The sequence below is a fragment of the Lagopus muta genome, chromosome Z (genome assembly GCF_023343835.1).
Source record: "Lagopus muta isolate bLagMut1 chromosome Z, bLagMut1 primary, whole genome shotgun sequence".
Taxonomy (NCBI): domain Eukaryota; kingdom Metazoa; phylum Chordata; class Aves; order Galliformes; family Phasianidae; genus Lagopus; species Lagopus muta.
Genome location: NC_064472.1, coordinates 71,380,176 through 71,399,168, shown reverse-complemented (window position 1 = coordinate 71,399,168; position 18,993 = coordinate 71,380,176). Strand labels below are relative to the sequence as shown.

Sequence of the window (18,993 nt, the reverse complement as noted above, 5' to 3'; positions counted from 1 at the left end):
GTGTGTTTTTCTAGGGGTCCTCTCCAGAGAGAGGACAATTCAGTAGTGCCATAGGGCTGGAGGAGATGATGAACTCCTACCAGTCCACAAGAGACAGTCGGAAGCACTAGTGGGTGATAGTGACAGCAAAAGGACTAATGAAATGCAGAAGCCATGGCTGAAAGTAAATGTCCTTAATGTCTTATGAACACCTCAAAGACCACAGCAACTATGAGTAGAACAGACTTATCCACTTGTCTTTTGCTTTGCTCTGTGTCTGCTGCCTTATTAAAATGTAACTGCTTGATGTCAAATAGGCCATGCAGAGACAAAAATAGCTTGTGCATAGATGCTACGCCTATATATACACTGAAAAACTAACTAAGCTGAGTCTCTCATGTCAAAAAGCTTTCTATTTTGGGCTGGGTTTGAAGCCTACTTTTGGTGGTGAGCGTATTCTCTTTATACTCAGTTTGCAAAAATCAGATTCTCTTCCAGCTACAAATCCCTCATTGAAAAGACTGACAGTGTACATTCAAGCAGTGTATAAATTTTGATTTCTTTGAACTGAAGATTTGTTTTTTTCACTTCTCTGGAGAGGATGGACACTTTCACATGCTTCCTGAGCAAGCATTTCTAACCGCTTTGGAAATTCAGAATCAAGGCTCCCCTCTCTGGCTAAGGAAAGGTTAGTTTGTCAGTTCCCTGGCTGACCAATGTTTCCACCTCTTCATTCCCCTCTTGCCAAGGCCCACAGCCCAGCATGGCTTTGGGCTGTTGATTTTTCTTTCACCAAGTGAACCCTATGAGGCCATGTCCTGTCAGCATCCCCTGGGATGGATTTGGCCAAGACACGCAGACTGATGAGCTGCTGAAAGGATTGCTTGGCAGCAGTGCAAGTCCACGGCAGATCTTCCTGGGGGTGAGCCACAGCTGGACCACACAGTGGCTAGGAGAGGTTGTTGCCATGTTTTTGTGTAGAAAACCACAGCAAAATTCCCCAGAATTCTTTTCTAGGGTATAAGTTATCATTATTTTCTGTGGCAGCGCTGCATCCTTGTATACCCACTCTTTCTGAAAGACTTGTATTTGTTTATTTTAATCAGTTTTTGGCTGAAAGATAACGTGTGTGCTTGCTTGAATATATAGATTTACATGTTGTGTGTCTGTATGCATGTAAGTAAATATACAGAGATCTGTCATATAAATAGAAAAAAAAAAGTTTGATTCATTTAGTAATAGAGTGATTTTACCTTTCATGAAATGCACTACACTTATAACATAAACTCTTTGTTTTTTTTTGTTTTTTTTTTAAGCTCTAAGATGTCTGTGAGTTTAGTCTTTCCAGTGCATGCTTTATCACCTGTGAGAGATCTAAGGTTTTTTTCAATGACTTTTTTTGGTGGATTAAACTCTTGTTTCTATTAGGAACAAAAAATAATTTCAAATTAAGGAATTGATGATAAACACAATATATGCTGCAAAAACCAATACTGCTAAATTTGTGTAAGCGTCTAACAGACTCCCCAAAATCCACTGCTCAAAGCAGTTGCCTGTAATTCAATGGAAGTAACCTAAAATTCAGATCAGATGTAGCTCCTTCTCAGTCTTAAGATAGTTTTTTTCCTATCTGTTGCTAAAGCTTTTGTTTTTCTTCCTGATAGTCAAAAGCTCTTCGTGAAAAATGGCTCCTGCAGGGAATTCCTGCTGGCTCTGCAGAGGAAGAAGAAGCCAGAAGGAAGCAGTCAGAAGAGGATGAGCTGAAGGTGAAAAAGCTGGAAGAAAATATACACAGGTAGAGACTGTTTCCCTTTGTTTTGCATAATAGTCTCTCCTGTTAATAGAAATATCCCTAACTCATGTCTCCATCCCCTTCTCTGGTGGCAACTGACAATATCTGCCTAGGGACGCTGTAAGAGACAGGCAGACAGACAGCCCAAAATGTATTCTCCCAGACACCCACAATTAGCAAACTAGAGCTATAGCAGTATCTGCATTGAATGGACTCGGATATTTTTCATGAGGGAGCTAAAAAGAGGGCTAAGTTCCCCCTTCAGATGCAGTTGTATGACTCAGTCAACACTTGTGAGATTCTCCATTGCTTTGCACCTCCTGCAGCCAAAGAGTGGTGGCACTCTTTTGCACTCACTTTTCTTTTGTGCAAATGACTTTTCAAAATGCAACAGCAGATGCCATCATCAGATCAAGTATCTACAACTTCCTTAAGCAAGGCCTGGGCTTTAGAATTTCTTCCTTTTATCAGTTCACCATTGCACTCTAAATTAATGTTTGTTCTTTCTAAATGTGTGTGTGTGTGTTTCCCTATTTTACTCCAAACAGTGGGTCGTAAAGCTGTTAAGGAAAATGGTCTTATCCCTCACAAAACTAATTCTAGAATTGCTCCTTTTGACAGTTAGGCAGTGTGAATTTAGAGTTTTTTTCAGCTAGCAGAATACTTGTAGAAAGTTGGTCAGATTTGGTGCTGCAATTCTACAAATCTACCAGCTGAAACATGCAGGTGAGAAAAGAAAGAAGTAAGACCAGCAGTCCAAAGGTTGAAGTATTAGACTAGAATCTAGTCAATTTTGTTTGCTTATGCCAGGTTTCTTGTGAGATTTCTTGGAGAAATTCCTGCAGCTGTTCTCTAAGGATATAAACAAGCAGATCCATGCTGAGTTTGTAAGACACTGTGGAAGTAATGTATTAGCAGGACTGTGAGAATTGACTCATATTACTAGTCTCCCTCTTGTTACTAATATTAATTTATACTGAGCATGTGCATCATTCTTTTATATCTGTAGTAATATAAGGCAAGAGTGTTTTTTTTTTTTAAGTTTCATACACTGCCTGATCCTTTACTCCATAAATTAATGCAGTAGATGGGGAGAATACATAAACTGAAGTTCAAAAGTAAGTAGGATAATACATATTTCATCTAGTGGTGAATGCTTCAAAGTGCTAAGTATTCTGACCCCATCCAACAGAACGCTTCAGCATGAACTTAATTTCACCTATATGAATACCACCACTGAAGGCAATGAAACTTGTGTGCTTATAAGCCTTGCTTCATTAATTGAAAGAATAGGAAATAAAGCAAAACCCTTGTCCATGTGGTTTGTGTTTTTATATTCTTTAACCGCAACCATGAAATGAAATCATTAAATATTTGGAAGTAATGGAGCTCCCTTCAGCCATGGCCACAAATGACAGGTCAGCATGTTACCACTAATTTGAAAGGACATTTGTTTGACAGCCTTGCTAGCAAGCTGAAATTTCCCGACATCTTTCCAAGGGAACTCCAAAGAAAGAAAAATCTATTTTGATTTTGATAACACAGTACTACACCTGAACTTCGGAGGCAGGACAGTAGAAATTCAAGTCATTAATTTAATTCCTGTGTACATCTGTGACAACATGACCCTTTGAAACACAAACCATCAAGATAAGCTGAGAAAGAAAAGGCCAGCAGGAGATGTAATATGTCAGGTATGTTATCTGGAGGGCTGAGGCAGAATTAACTCATCCTGAAAGCATTTGCTTGCTTCTTGCACAACACATTTAGGGTTTGTCTCTTCTGGAAATGATGCAAAATTTTTGCACTTGCTCTAAGAGCAGTGTGAAACTTTCTCATTGAAGTTCTCAATGTCCATCTTCTTCTGGTCACCAGCAACCATGCCCTGCTTTAACAGAGGGGAACTCCCTTCCTCTTGAAGAAGTGCAACCCATCCTGATCTCAGAGAGCACAATTTCCCCTTAGAAAGCCTTTCTCACATCTCTGAGTTTGCTAGACAAACATCAATGGCACAGGAGAAATATCTATCTTTATATGATAAACTATAAACACTAGGTCTGCTAAGCTGAGTGAGCTGCAATACTTAGAGTAGAAAACTGAATGTGTTTGAAGACAGAGTAACATTCAGCAGTGAGGACACACACCCACGTAGGACTGAGTTATCTGGAAGTACCAAGTATCTCTACCTTAGGGCAACAGTAGAACTGGCTATGGATTTGTATATGGACTTCAGGGCCTTGAACACAGCAGGGATGATTCGGTCCAGTTCTGCTTTTTCTGGCTCATTTTATGTGACTTGTGTACTAAAAAAAATAATCTTCTATTGGATATACACATGCTTTTAATGTTTAGTCTTAAGCTAACGTAGCCAGTTCTCCTCTGTTTGGTAGCTGTTTTATTTTAACTGGGGCAGCAAAAATGCATGAATGTACAGACTGCTGTTTGTTTATTAGACTTTCCTGTTATCATGATATGAAAAAGCACATACTTTGGCTTGGAGCCTGCAAGAATATGCACATATGAGTAAACTTACAGAAGTAAGTGTAATGATTTAATGAGTTTCCCCATCTGTAAAAGTGTTTAGAAGAAGAAGGTCTCCATTATTCAGCATTTCTTCATAACACGTGACAGAAAAAAACGCCAGCACCGTATCAAACAGAAATAAACCAGAATAGCCCATAGTGAAGAACTTGATACAAATAGTGAAATTATATCATGCAGTTATGCTGTTGATTACTTGCAAGTGTATACGGAAGTGCAAGATGAAGGTACAAGTTCAAAAGTAAAAGATTAAGATGTAGTCACAGGAAATATCTGTTAGTGGATTCAGATAATGATCCATTGATAATTACGATTAGCTCTTTACTTTTAGAATTTTGAAGGATATGTACACTAGGAGCAGTATTCGTACCCAACAATTCAAAGTGAGAATAGAAGAATAAGCAGCACTGAAACAAGGTTTGTTCTGTACTTCTGGCATTCATGCTTGACCAACTTGAGTCATCAGAGTAAGTCTTGTGCTGCTTCATGAGAAAATGCTGAATCTCTCCTGCTTTCTTCCTTTTTTTCAACTGGTATGGCTAGTGGACTTTACAGGAAAACTAGATCCCTATTCCTTATATTGGTTGAGTCTTAAATGAAAAGTAAGGGGAAAGGAATTACTGCAGCATCAAGTGCATGAAACCTGGCTGCAAGATAGGTGGTACTGTTATATAAATGGTAGATCAGAGCCAGAAATTTACTTGAAATATCTATTGTTATATAGTGTCCTGAGTCACAGAGAAGTTCTGAAACTAATCTAGTTTTCTCTGTTCTCTCAAAGAACCTGGGTCAGCATTAGAGGAAAGTAGACAGTCCTTTGTTTCTTTCCCATTGTTGCACAGTGACAAAGTTATCTTCTGCTTTCTGCAGTTGCATTAGATTTTGAATTAATGCTACCAAAGGAACAACAAGCGAACAAGAACCACTTTCCCTTCCTTTCATCACAGAATCACAAAATCATACAAATAGGGATTTGAAGGGACCTCTGGAGATTCTCCACTCAAATCTCCTGCTAAAGCAGGTTCCCTACAGTATGTCACACAGGAAAATGCCCAGGCATGTCCTGAATATCTCCAAAGAAGGAGGCTCCACAACCTCTCTGGGTAGCCTGTTCCAGTGCTCTGTACCCCCACAATTTTTAAGTTCTTCCACATAGAATCATATAATCACAGAATTGCTCAGGTTGGAACAAACCTTCAAGATCATGAAGCCCAACTGCAACCTAACTATACTACTCTAACAACCCTCCACTAAACACATCCCTGAGCACCACATCCAAATTTTCAGTCATGGACATAAATTTTCACTCATGGACATTTTTTCAGTCATGGACATAAAACCTGTTTTTGGGGATAGTAGTAACATAGATGCCCAGTGAACTTACACAGACACATTCTCAGTGGTGTGTTGTAGATGAAACAGGCACTGGAATGTATTGCATGCCTCCCATGACTATTTTTACTGCATGACAGTCTGTTATTTTGCAGCAGTGAATGGAAAGTTGGCATTCGACATCTGGGTATTAACAGGCAGAATTCATAGAGCAGAGCAGCCCACCCACAGCCTGCTGTTCCCTCACAGCATTTGAAAGGTTCCCAAAACTATTTTGTTTTACTAGATTACATTATAGTATGTGCTGGCGGCCTGTGTTTACTACAAAAGGTGTGGAGTTTTCATTGCTCTAAAACTTTCGTCTAACACACTAACATGAAATGCTTTGCGAGAGCACGTCTCCTCATTTAAGAGTAGATACCAGTCTGAGGCACCAGGAATGGACCTGTCAAACTGCTGGAGAAAAGAAACTCATAGAGCTAAACCATCAGTAAAGCAGCATATTGCATACGCAGTTCCAGAGTGTTTGAAAACACTCCATGGGTTGGTGGAGTGCTTCATCCAAATGCATGCTGGTAGTAAACCATGGCTGTAGCAGCTCCAAGAGAAGAGTTCTGTACAGTGATCCTTTGTGAAGAAGGAGCCCCCTGTAGATCTTCTACATGCCAGTGTAGCAGAGGAAGGTCTGTGCTTTAGTCCATTGGTTACAAGCTCTTTCTTAGGGAAAACATTTTCTTACTGGTTGCTGGTGACTTGCTGGTGTGGGCAAGTGGTGCATCCAAGCTGAAACTGCCACCAGCCCAGCAGCTTATATCTCAGAGAGCCAAATGGGAGCATATCTTAACAAAACTGGCAGAATTATTCTTTCCTTACGCTGGAATCTTTCTTGGTAGGTGCTCAAATGTGAGTATTAACTGAGAGGATGAGCTAGACTCTGGGAAGAGAAACCTTGATTCGAGAGGCAGGGTTTTTGTTTTTATTTTTGTTTGTTTTCTTAATGTACATATTGGAATCACAGAATTCTCTGCATTTGAAGGGTCCTTTAAGATCATCTAGTTCCAACCCCTACTACAGGCAGGGATGCCCACCACTAGACCAGACTGACTCAAAGCCCCATCCAGCCTGAGCTTGAACACCTCAAAGGAGGGAGAATCCACAGCTTCCATAGGCAACCTGTTTTTCTTTGTTTCTAACAGACTAGGAGTATATCACAGAACTGTGGCTTTAGTTCACATCTACACTGAAATTCCTTCTTATTGCAGATTCCAGCACATACAGGCATAGGGTTCAGCTGAGCTTATAATCGCTGCTGCAGCTTTGCCAGTTTATATCCTCCTGGTATCCATTCCTTCATTTCCTTCAGAGGGCAGGGCTTCTCTCCTGCTTTTTTCCTAAGATAAAAGGGAAGCGTGCCCCACCTGGGAACTGCGGCTGTAATTATGTATCTCTCGAGACTGATACTAATAGACTTTTTGTGGCAGAGAGAAAGACAGTGTGTGTAAGACAAACCTGAGGGCACACCTTCAAAAGAGGGACCTTCAAAAGAGGGATCATCTGATGTCAGAACCAGCTGCTCAGACCTTCCTGAGAGCTGGAGGTGGAAGCCAGAACATGAGGAGGCATAATGTACTTCTTGGAAAGATCTGATTGATCTCCCTGCAGTCAGACTCCAGGGGGATATGAACAGTTGCAGATTAGTGTGCTGCTGCAGAGAACAGTGTGTCCCCCAGTCCACGATCCACATGAGCATAAATGTTTGCAGCTTCCACATTGACAGCAGCTGGAGCAAAACTTCAGTTGTAGGGAGAACATTGTTTATTCAGTACTTTGGGGTTTAACTAAAATGCCAGATGTAGCTCATTAACTGGCCTTTGGCCTGCCTCTGCACACTGCCTGTGTGAACAGTTGCACTGGAGAGCTCCCCAGGAATGAAATAACAAAAGTGTCTCATCTCCAGGCAGTCTCTTCAAATTCTGTTCTGCTTATGAGGGAAGATCAAGCTTTCTGGATAGGAGCAGCTTTTTTGTCCCAACCCCTTATGTCTGGTTCTCCACCAAGTCTGATTGATATCAGAGTTTGTATGCTGAAGATGCACAGATTCCCATTTCAGTAACTCCTAGGAACCATGGTTTCCAAAACAGCACATCCTTCACTGCCCACAAAGCTTTTGCTTGGTGTTTTTCACATGTGATACATTTCTTAGGAAAATAGAGAATAAAACAAAGCCAGGCTAAAACTTCAACAACAGGAGGTCTCAGATTTCTGAAGGAACCTATTTGGCAGTAGAATTAGAGAATTCCTTACAATTTGCAGGATGATCTCAGAAGAGAAATTAAGAGTTGCTGGGTGGCAAAGACAATTCAAAACAAAACAAAATGAAACAAAAACACACACACACATACATGCAAAATAGTAACACAGCTTATTGCTTTGAATCTGAAACTCAGCTTATACTTAAAATAGCAGAGTGGCATGCTGAATCTGTAACAGTTATTTAAGTGCTGGTTACCTGAATGTGAATGTAGCAATATCACACTAGTAGATAATTTGTAATTATTTAGTGCCTGTGCCTTTCATGAAGCAGGCAGAAAGACTGACTGTTCAATGAGCACAGACTCCCACCACTCCAGCTATGTCTGCTTTCCTCAAATATGAACCTCAATAAAGACACCCATGTATCTAATCTAGCAGAAGAAAAGACATAGAAAAAATTCCAAACATCCATCACTGCATATCAAGGAATTTCCAGTTCATATGTTTCTAACACTTTATCCATGTCTGTATGTCATAGATTAGGAAGTCTCTTCATTTATTTACCATATGTATTGCATCACCACACTTCTTCCATGTGCAAAGACATCTAAGATTTTCATGCCTCTGTTAAGTCTAGTAGAACTGACAGGTTCTGTACACAACCAGACTTCTGTAAGTAGTAAATTTACAATAGCATAAAATGTAGAAATTGTTGACTTCATTATATCTGAAATAAATCTTTATCATAGATCATGTGGGATTGTTTCCCTGAATAAAACAAAAGAGACTAGCTTCCATTTCTTTCCTTGTTAGGATTAGATTTATCTTTTCTGGACTTGGTAACTGGTCGGCTTTCTCGTATTGCAGCTTAGCTCAAGAGCTCCTTCAAGACAGTTAGCAAGAAGTCTGTAACACTCTTAGAGTCTGGAAAGTACCAAAATCAAGTTAGTTCTGTATCAGAAAGACATGTTTGCATGAGGTTCATGCAACTGTTCATACATATGCATGAACAGTTGTGAAAAAGATGAGAAAGCTGCAGTGTCCTTTACAAAGAGCAGGCACAGGGTTAGGCAGCAGCCCCCAGCTGATTCTGTGTTGGTACTTCACAGCGACTATTTAGTCTGTGTTCAGCTTAAAATGGAGAACTTCCTTTTGTTTTCTTTTGCACTGCCAAACCTCCTTTTATGTGCTGTGTATGGCAAGGCCAGGACATACAACATACACATGCTCTCACACAGATGTGCTCACAGGGCTAGGGAAGACATACTATGGCTTTGGCCCTCAGTAACTCCCTTCTCCAAAGACTTGGACTTAATCTGTGTGACAGCAGGGTTTAAATAAGACATCTCCATTTACATCACCACCTCCTTATTCACTCAGTGAGGAAAGAACCTCACTTCACAGCCTGTGTAAGCCCATCTGTTCCCCCAGCACAGCTGCCTCAGATAAGCATCTCAAGTACAATGGGTGGATTTTAAGCCCTAATGCTCCTTCCCACACAGGCATCCTCTACAGAACCAATGTGCACTGCTGTGATGCAAATAGTCATTAATAACTACTTAATAATTTATATATCTGGAGCATCATCAGTTTGCTTAGTCCAGGCCCTGCCCTGTTCTTGTTCCTGGCTCTCAGCACGTAGCACGCAGTTCTGCAGAGTTGGTACGGCCCTGCGTAGGCAGTCAGAGGAGCAAGGTTCAGTGTCTGGAGCCACCCAGTGGGCATCGCAAGTCTTCGCCACTCGTTTTTAAAATCCGCAGTTTGAAAAGCACGTCACCTCCCTGTGGGGTTTCTTAAACCACTGCAGTCTGAAAATTCTAAGGGACAAAGTAATGCAGATCCGGAACTGGTAGTCCACGTAAGAGAAAGAATGATTGAATATGCTAGCAGGAATAATGATTGATAAGAAAGCAACAGCTATTACCAATTTTATTGAGGAGGTGCAAATAAAGAAAAAGGAAAAGCCCCAAGGAGAGTTTTCCAGCAACATTCAGCAGCACATGGTGGTCTGCTGGCATACGTATCACTGCAAAAAAGTGAAAAAAAATGCATGCTGGAAAAAAACCTTGTAGTCATCCCAGGGCATGCTGAACAAGTGATATAGTCAGATCAAAAATGAAGGACACTCATAGCACCCAGATCAGCACGATGCAAATGCAAAACATGTTCATAGTCATGTACAAATACGGGCTTTGTAGGACAAAGTGATACATGACTCTATACTGTGAGACACAGAGGAAGCAGGTCCCTGCATCAGATTGCTGTAAGACCTCAAATGAGAAAACTGATTTGGTGTAACAAATGTGTACAAGAGCAATGAAATAAACAAAATGCTTGAGATAGAGAGGGTGGAGAAAGTGGGATGAATTAAACAGCAAATGGGCATGGATATAAACCATTTCAAAATCAGATTTTCATGGCATCTGCTGTGACCAGTTATTGTTGTCATAGGTGAGAGAGGATTTGACAAGGATGTCAGGTGTACTGCCAAGCAGTAGCAAAAGTAAAAAAATCAAACAGATTTTGAAAAAAAAAGAAAAAAAGAAGCATAAAAAATGTGTTCAAGGTCAGACTAAGCAGACCTTTAAGACCAGTTCCTACGTGATTGACACCTTGATTTGCCATTAGAACAATAGCACAGTGAAAATGTTGGTCAGCAGGGCCAAGAAACTGGAGTAGCTTATGACCATAAAATGTCATTAATGTCTACAAAGAAAATTTTGATCAGGATGTAAAGCACAACATACAAAAGCACTGGAGTCAGATTTGGACGATGTCCATGCTTCTCTGTCCTTCAGTGATGAAAACCAGCTGATATGCAAGCAGTCATAGTTATGAGACAGTAGAAGAGAGGTGTACACTCTGAGAAGACTAGCTACCCATGATTAAGAAGAATCTGTGGATGAGGGTTTTGCATATCTGAGGTGGCATTAACAGTGAAGCTGCTAGGGTCTGAAGAGCCACCTGCTCTACCTTCTGTTCAGCTGTCAGTCTGCATCATGACAGACTCACCTCAATATGGATAAGGAATTCACAGCCAGACTGGATAGGACTTTGAGCAAGTTGGTCAAGTGGGAGGCATCCCTGCCTATAGCAGACATGTTGGAACTAGGTGATCTTAAAGGTCTCTTCCAACCCAAACCATTCTATGACTGTGATTCTATGGTTTAGGAATCCTAAAAATACTGATGAGGACAATCATAAAAACCTGCTGAAGAAAAAGTACGCTGAAAAAAGATAAAGTTAAATCTGATTAAGTGGATCAGTGTTGAGATATAAATTTCAAAGGGCTGTAAAACTATAGTATAGATTGTGACTGATCTAGAATAATACCATTTTCCCTTTATACCAGGCACAGGAAAATACATCCAGTCCTTTGTATGAAAGATTAAGTTACGCCTAGTCTGTCCTAAAAGATTTTTACTAATATGAGCAAGGCTTCCCTTTGTGGATTCATTTTTCACCAGCATTTTTATCAGACAGTTAAAAAGGATGAGCTCTACAGGCAGAGATTATTATAGCCCTGTATAACAACCTCTGTACTGGAAAATATATTGAAATAAAAGGAGTTTTAAAATAATTTACCCTTTAGGCAACAAAGAATGTCAGCAGGATAATCTGAAGTTAGTAACTAGAAAGAGATGCAGGGACTAGGTCTCTGCATCCTCCACTTCTACGAATCAGTATAAGTGTTGCTGAATGTCACTTGGAATGGCTTTGAGGGGAGAAATCAGCCATGACAGATTATCCCTGGATTAACTTTTCCCTCTGCCACTGATTCATTGCATGACCTTTGAGCAAGGTGCACCAGTGCTCCTTCTATGTCTCCTGTTCCAGTGTTGCATTTGTGTAATTATATTTCCCACACATTTAGCTAAGTTTGAGCTGAACCCTTTCATACAGGAATTGCTCCTTACTGTATTCAGGGGACCTCACCAGAGCCACTTGGATATCATGAATGAATTTTCATTCCTCAGAATTCTTCAGGCTTTCCTCGTTTGATGGTGACGAACAAGAAATAGGTGTTTTCTAATACAAGCAGACTGTGCTGCTGGAGAAAGCACAGGTAAACAGCCTTTAGCTGAAAAAAAAAAAAAAAAGATTCATACTGTGGCTGGACCTGTGCACATAACTAAGTCTGTAAATCTGGCTCTTTTTGGTCACTCTATTAAGTATCAAAGAAGCATGATCTGAAAGCAAAAAAAAAAAAGCAATGTAGTATTTGGGTGTTGAGTAGAAATTATTACATAAAAATCCTGCATTAACTCTCTAATACAGAAAGGACAAAGACCTGTGTGATTAAAGTACTCAGCAATACCTACTGGGTGCAGGCTCTAGAGCCAATGAAGTTCTATATGCTCCAACTGGCTCTGAACCTACATGCTGATGGCACAGCAACTGAAGAAGGGTGGAACTCAGACTGGGGCAGCTTTGTCAATACTTCAGTAGTTGGATGTGCCCTCTCGTGGCTGCTCTTGGCCTCCAAGATAACTCAGGTGTCTTACTACTATGTTGCATGTTGCTAAAACTAGTGCAGATCCTCATGCATCAGCACAATTGCATCAATATCAGAGGGCAGGCTTCAGTCCCAATAGTTACTGCATAACTGATGGGGAACAGGCACAAGCTACAGTATGGTCTGAACTATTATATGACATCCTATATACAACCATCTAGCTAGCTGGATCGTGTGTTGTTGCAGCTTCATGCATCAGGACTCAAACAATGCAGGAGTTTAGGTGAGTGGAACACATCGTTCTGTGCTGAGATCACCCTGCTTCTGGTGCTAAAATCATCAGTGAGGTGCCTCTACCCTGTAGAGTGACATAACTGCATAATCAAATGGGTTGCTTCTGCTGATAATTCCTAGGGGTGTTTTATTTTTTTAATTCAGCTGTCAACACACAGTTCCCAAATGATCAGTTCATCTCTTTAATGCGCTGGCATTTTTCTTATCCTCGTCCACTAGTAACTAGGCTTGTTTTGTTTACATCTGAAAGAGCTTCTTTGGGTCATTTGTGTGAAGGAGAAAAAAACTGCAGCATGCTAAATCTGCAGTACATTTGGATAGCAACACAGAAAATGGCAATGGCTTTTCATGGTTTTCAGTGTTAACAAATGAAACATTGATTTTTACGACTTTCCTTGCTCTGCTCTCAGTCTCTTTATGCAGTGATCCAAGAATGCCATATCGCAGTGGAAATAACAGACCCAGCATAGATGAGTTCATTACTCCACTGGGTGCTGTGCACAGTAGGAATTGTTCTTTGCTGCAAAGACATTGTAATGTAAACCAGTGAGGCAAGCCATCACTAGAAAAAGAAAGTGGGAACCAAATGTATAGGTCTTCTAAGCTCCTACCTTGCATATAGGAAGTCAAATCTGTCACAAAGCAGTGGAATCAAATCTTAGCATTCTCTGCTAGAGGAAAAAAGTGTGTGTTCTCTGAGAACAGATAACAGAGAGTCAAAGCAACACAAGCATCAACTGTCATCTTCTATGGTAGCACAGAAAATACTGGTGGAGTTACAGATGGGTTATTTAAAAGGCTAGCTTTGCATCCAGTTTGACTTTTGTGTGTATTATTTTTAAATGAATTTTTAAAAAATGCATATAAAAGTTCCTTTCATGAGTCACATGTTAGCCTCTTTCCCACTACTCAATTTCATGTGTACTTACTAATTAGGACAGTGAGTTTTATAGAAGTCATCCTCACAAGAACACAAATTGTATTCAGGAAATGGACTGGCAGACAGTGAGATGGTTTCCTTTAGATCCATCAATAAAGGGACTGTGACAATAACTCAGAATGGGCTGGTTAAGATTTTCTGTTGAAGCAAAGCCTTATAGTTCAAAAACAATATAGGGGAAAAGTACCAAATGTTACTAAGTCACAAGCAAATCCTAAGGGTTTTCTGAGTTGCCTGATGATCTCTGAGCTTTGTGAATTGGCACACCTGAAACAGGCTCAGTAAGGCAGAAGGCTTCTAGATTTAGAGACATGTTTCAGGCAGCAGCTGCTGCACAGTGGCAGTGTGTCACCAGCAGAGTTGGGCTTGTAAGCCTCTACTTGCTGGCAGCATTCAGGTAGAGGACCTAGGTCACCTGCAAATGCCAGTCCAGATGGGTTATATGGGGCCAGTCACTGACGTGGTCCTGTGAGAACAATCAATACCATTGCTCACAGGTTACGTGCAGGAGTTCAAGATACCACCACTGACTTGGGGAAGATGGCATAATTACACTGAAATTTCAGCTTTGCTGCTACAAGAATTTCACCTAAAAAAATGAAAGGAGAGGGGAAGGGGAGGGGAAGGGGAGGGGAAGGGAAGGGAAGGGAAGGGAAGGGAAGGGAAGGGAAGGGAAGGGAAGGGAAGGGAAGGGAAGGGAAGGGAAGGGAAGGGAAGGGAAGGGAAGGGAAGGGAAGGGAAGGGAAGGGAAGGGAAGGGAAGGGAAGGGAAGGGAAGGGAAGGGAAGGGAAGGGAAGGGAAGGGAAGGGAAGGGAAGGGAAGGGAAGGGAAAGGAAGGGAAAGGAAGGGAAAGGAAGGGAAAGGAAGGGAAAGGAAGGAGGAAGAAAGGTTATAGCAAGTGAAAACAGTGGACCAGCCTTTCCACACATGCCATGTGGGAAGCCATTCTTGTCCCAAAGCAACAGGAACTCTCATGATTTTGAGCCTTTATCCTATTGCTATCACTGTGAGAAGAGAGCTGTGGTGTACACAAGTTGGATATTGTGAGATAGCTGCAAGGTGTCACCATGCCAAGAGCATTGTTATTCTCAGCTCTGTTTTCTTCATGTGTGATGAATACACTTTCACTTAATCATAGAATGTCTTGGGTTGGAAGGTTCTAACCCCATAGGCAGAGCCTGTGACCACTACTTAAATATTTTATATTTAAGTACCACTACTGAAAATATTTTATATTTCTTCCAGAAGTGAGTGTCCACCAAGGTAGACTTAGCTTGTTACAGGAGGTGTATCATCACTGAAATGCTAGTTTTAAGGCTGTGGGTAATATTAAGTAGTCTTACAGGCAGGCAACAATGGTCAGTGCTCTCTTGTATCATGTTTCAGGCAAGCAATTTCAGGAGCAATGACCTTACAGACAAGCGGGCCGTGTAATTCTCTGCTCTTTGCTATGTACACCACAAAAAAGACAGAGCATTGATCATACTGAAGCTGTACTGCATGTCACAGAAAAATCACCTTGTTTTCCTGTTGAGGCTATCAGGGAAGGTCATTGCGGTGTAGCATCAAAAGTCAGATAGTGCCTGCTTGATCTAGACAACGATCTCTGGAAGTGATTATAAATTTTCTGAATGGTTAGAATTTAAACAGGTTCTCATAGTAGGAAGTCTGCCTCACATCAGGGTGTCAAGTTTGGTTTTATTTAATGAGTTATTTTTTTCTTAATCCTGGTAGTATATCATTTCTACACAGAGAACATCAGTATCGAGTGTGGTATGGTCAAAATGGCACCATCAAAGATAGTGCAAACCTGAGCTGCAATGCAGAGTGTTGCTGTGAGACCATTAGTTTGTTAAATGCTTTTATTTGATGTTCAGAGTGTGAACAGAAAACAGCATCACACCCCTACAAACTATACCAGTGTCCACTACATGAAAGCTGCCTGAAATTCCCCACACACTAAGTCATTCCTCATTACTAAGTCATTTTCTCAGCAGAAGAGGCTCACTTGAAAGAAAACCTGAAACTCAAAAATCATGATTTATGAAAGAAAGAATATCAGACTAGAACTCCAACTGAGAAATGTCCTTCCTTTTATCCACTCATCACCTTTTCCCTCTCTTGGGGCCAGGAATGTAACAGCTGACAAATGCTTTGGTCTGCGTAATCAGAAAGAAACATACCACTGAGCCACTTCCTGACATCATGGTTCATGGTGCCTGTGTCTACCAGAGACCACAGAATGAAGCTGATCTCTTGTCTGCAGCACACTTTTTTTTTTTAAGCCTTCTGTTCCATGGCTTTTGGGGGCAGTCTGTCCACTATTTAAAAAAATCGAAGAAGAAAGGAGAACAGAATATCCAGGCTTTCTCCTTCTCAAATGCCAACAGAGGACAAGAGTGTGCAGGGTGATTCTTGGCTAGAGAAAACACCTGCTTAACTATGCCATGAGACAACTGAAGACTTGTAACCCAAAGTATGGCTCTTACAGATACCTCCTAGTTGTGGACCCTTGTGCTTGGCCAGTCCCTAAAATGCACCACTGGATCTCCTCTGGCCCCTAAAGTTACTTTATGTGGCAATGGGGGCTGCTGGCTTTTCCCAGCACAGCCCTGAGCTCGCTTGCCTAAGTGAAGCCCTTTTGGACTTGCAAGAAAGATAATGCAGTCCTTTTTTTTGGAAGGCTACCAGATAAATGGTAACCTGAAACAGTAATGGATGTGAAACAAAAAGCCTGAAGCAAAATACTGTTTCTGATTTTACTTCTTTATTTCTGCTACTTATTTTGTCATCTGCAGAGTCTGTAGGGGGTGACTACAAAATCACCTATCCTGAAGATATCTTATCTCATTATAAACTGTGGTATTTAATCATTTCACAGCTTCATTAAATGCCTTGTCCTAACATTTATTGCATCAGCACAGACCAAAGGACCATACTAGCATCTTCAGTAAGAAGAGGAATGTATTGGTATGCTCCTATTCTAGCAGTCCCTGCTGAGAAATTTCATCTCCCAGAGGAGAATACATTTGAAAAACCAACCTAGTATTTCTGAAAGATGATGCTTTCTTCATTGCTTTCTGCTTATAATGTTGCTGAGCTGATAAGGATTCAGTGCCACAAAAGAAATAAATTATGAAAGGCAGTGTAGCACTGTGGAAGGGAATGATAATGATAAATAATTCCTGGCTGAACTACTTGTCATGTGTTGGATATATACCTAACCTAATTGGATATATACTTAACCTAATATAAAAAGTCTGAATATGAGATATGGGTGGGCTTTTCTGTCCTTCTAATAGAAATACCCTCATTAAAAACAATATTCATTCAGGAATTCAAAAGTACTGTGGAGATCCGTAACTCTTTCATTCCAGTACGCTTTAAACTATGTGAAAGTTTTTATCAGTGGGCACAGTAAAATTGTAAAGAGTTTCTCAGGGTATGTAGCAGCCAGTAGTAAACCAATTTTGCTCCTACATACTTGAGGTCAATTGTATAAATTAAACTTTATACAAATATGCATTGGGTGAACCTGACATCTTTTTTTGTAAGGGAAATATTTTTTGATAGTAAGTAGTACAATTGGCCATGGAACTTATTGGTTTTAACTAAATTTCCCATTTTCATATTTACTGTTGAAAAGTTTCTGTTCTTCTGCATATTGAGAACAATTTGTAGAGTTGCAGATTTCAGAAGGAATTATTATTTTCATCTAAACACATGTATTTTGGACATGATTCAATCCTGTGTAATTCTTTGAGGGATTTTCTTTACTTCACAGGAAAGCATCTTTGAAATATATAAGGTTTTGTATCTACTGTGGGTGGAATGCTAGCTGAGAAATAGCCCAGAGTGTACAAAATGTGTTAATATATCTGTTTGCTCCAGGGATGCTGAATAGTGTTTTTGCTTTTGTTTTTGTTTTGAGACTCTGCTAAAGGGTTTTGCATAATGATGAGGGTGAAAATTTCATTTTCTCTCTCTTTTCCTGGAGAGCAGGAGACCATTTTTTGCTAGATTAAAATGTACATTCTTTAAAGAACAGAGAAACCCACACAGGTAGAGAAGAGAGCTCCCCAAGGAGAATCAAGCTGAGGTGATAAAGCATCACCTTCGTAATCATCAGAAGTGCTCCAGCAGCTTCCCTTGCTGATTTTTTTCCTAAGCAGCTGTTCAGTTGTTGCACTGCTGCTGATTTGAAGCACAGGGTCTTTCCTGTGAGATGCCTGGAACTCAGTTCCGGGAACGGGCACCCCAGGAGCATTCATTAGTAAGCAAAACAGTCATTCCCAGTACCATCACCCCATCAGGCTGGACATGTGAGAGGAGGAGAAAAACGTTCCCTTTTGCTGCAGTTGGTTGGATTTAGCTCATCGTTGGCAAGGTGAATCACAAGGTTTAATAGCTCTCAGGGTTATTAGAGCTGTCCTGTCTTTAACAGCTCCCACAGCTCTCTCTTAATTGTTGTTCATCTCCATCTTTTTCCAACCTGCCAAGCCTCTGTAATTTGTCTTCTTTCATTCCTTTATTTTTAACAGAGCTTGAGAGTTTCCTCAGTGCTGTAATTCAAGGGCCCTGTAGAAAGCAGACTCTTTCACACATTTCTCCCTTCCCACCTCCTAGTAAGGTCCAGGTAGTAGTATTAGGGTCCTGGCACTCTTCCTACGCCTTTCATTTCTGTCCAGGACCATGACATTGCTCTGTGGTGAAAGGATCCCTTTCCTCCCCATCGCTCCATGCTGTGGTCCTCCTTGCCCCCATCTCACCCACTCTTTGCCCCAAGGTTCTGGCAGGGGTGGCCTCACCCTCTCCAGCATTCAGGGATTGAGAACCTTCTGAACCCACCTGCCCACCCACAGATCCAATTGGTCTCCAGAAGGAAGAACAAAATTTCACATCAGACCTTCTGTTTTGGTACAAGTTTCTTCTCCAATTCTTGCCACTTCTGCTCCCACTCCCCTTTGTTTTCCTCATTGCATGGGAGGCTATTTTTTAATTAAATGGGAGGGTAGAATTTCAGAAGAGAGAGAGAAAGTCTTTGTTCTTCATATCCCAAATTGATTAGCATTCTTGTAGCTTCAGTTTGCTTATCTGAAAATGAAGCCTTGACTGAGGAAAGAAGAGCTTTTACATTTTAATTTTCTTTTAACCAAAAGCTTCTAAGATACCCTAATTATACTGGAAAAGATTCTGAAACTCACTGAGCAGCTTCAAGATCATCTAATTAATAACAGCCCTGGGCATGTCCAGTGGAGGAAACACACTATAGGAAAAAAGGGTAATTAACAAACCTACCAATTAATATAATAAGTAAATGTTTAAATATATTAAAGGTCATATTCATCTTAACATCATCTTGCATAGGGAAGCACACCTTGGAAATATGAATTTATCTTTTCATCA

The 18,993-nt window shown here is 40.6% G+C and overlaps 1 protein-coding gene across 5 annotated transcripts in view; it reads left to right on the top strand.

Annotated features, from left to right (window-relative positions):
• The window catches only part of PALM2AKAP2 (PALM2 and AKAP2 fusion), a 248,699-nt gene that overhangs the window by 56,616 nt on the left and 173,090 nt on the right, over positions 1–18,993 (top strand). For all 5 annotated transcript variants that reach the window (XM_048932439.1, XM_048932438.1, XM_048932435.1 and 2 more), the window contains exon 3: positions 1,644–1,774. In XM_048932439.1, coding sequence (XP_048788396.1) covers positions 1,644–1,774 — 131 coding nt within the window. The remainder of the gene's footprint in view (positions 1–1,643; positions 1,775–18,993) is intronic.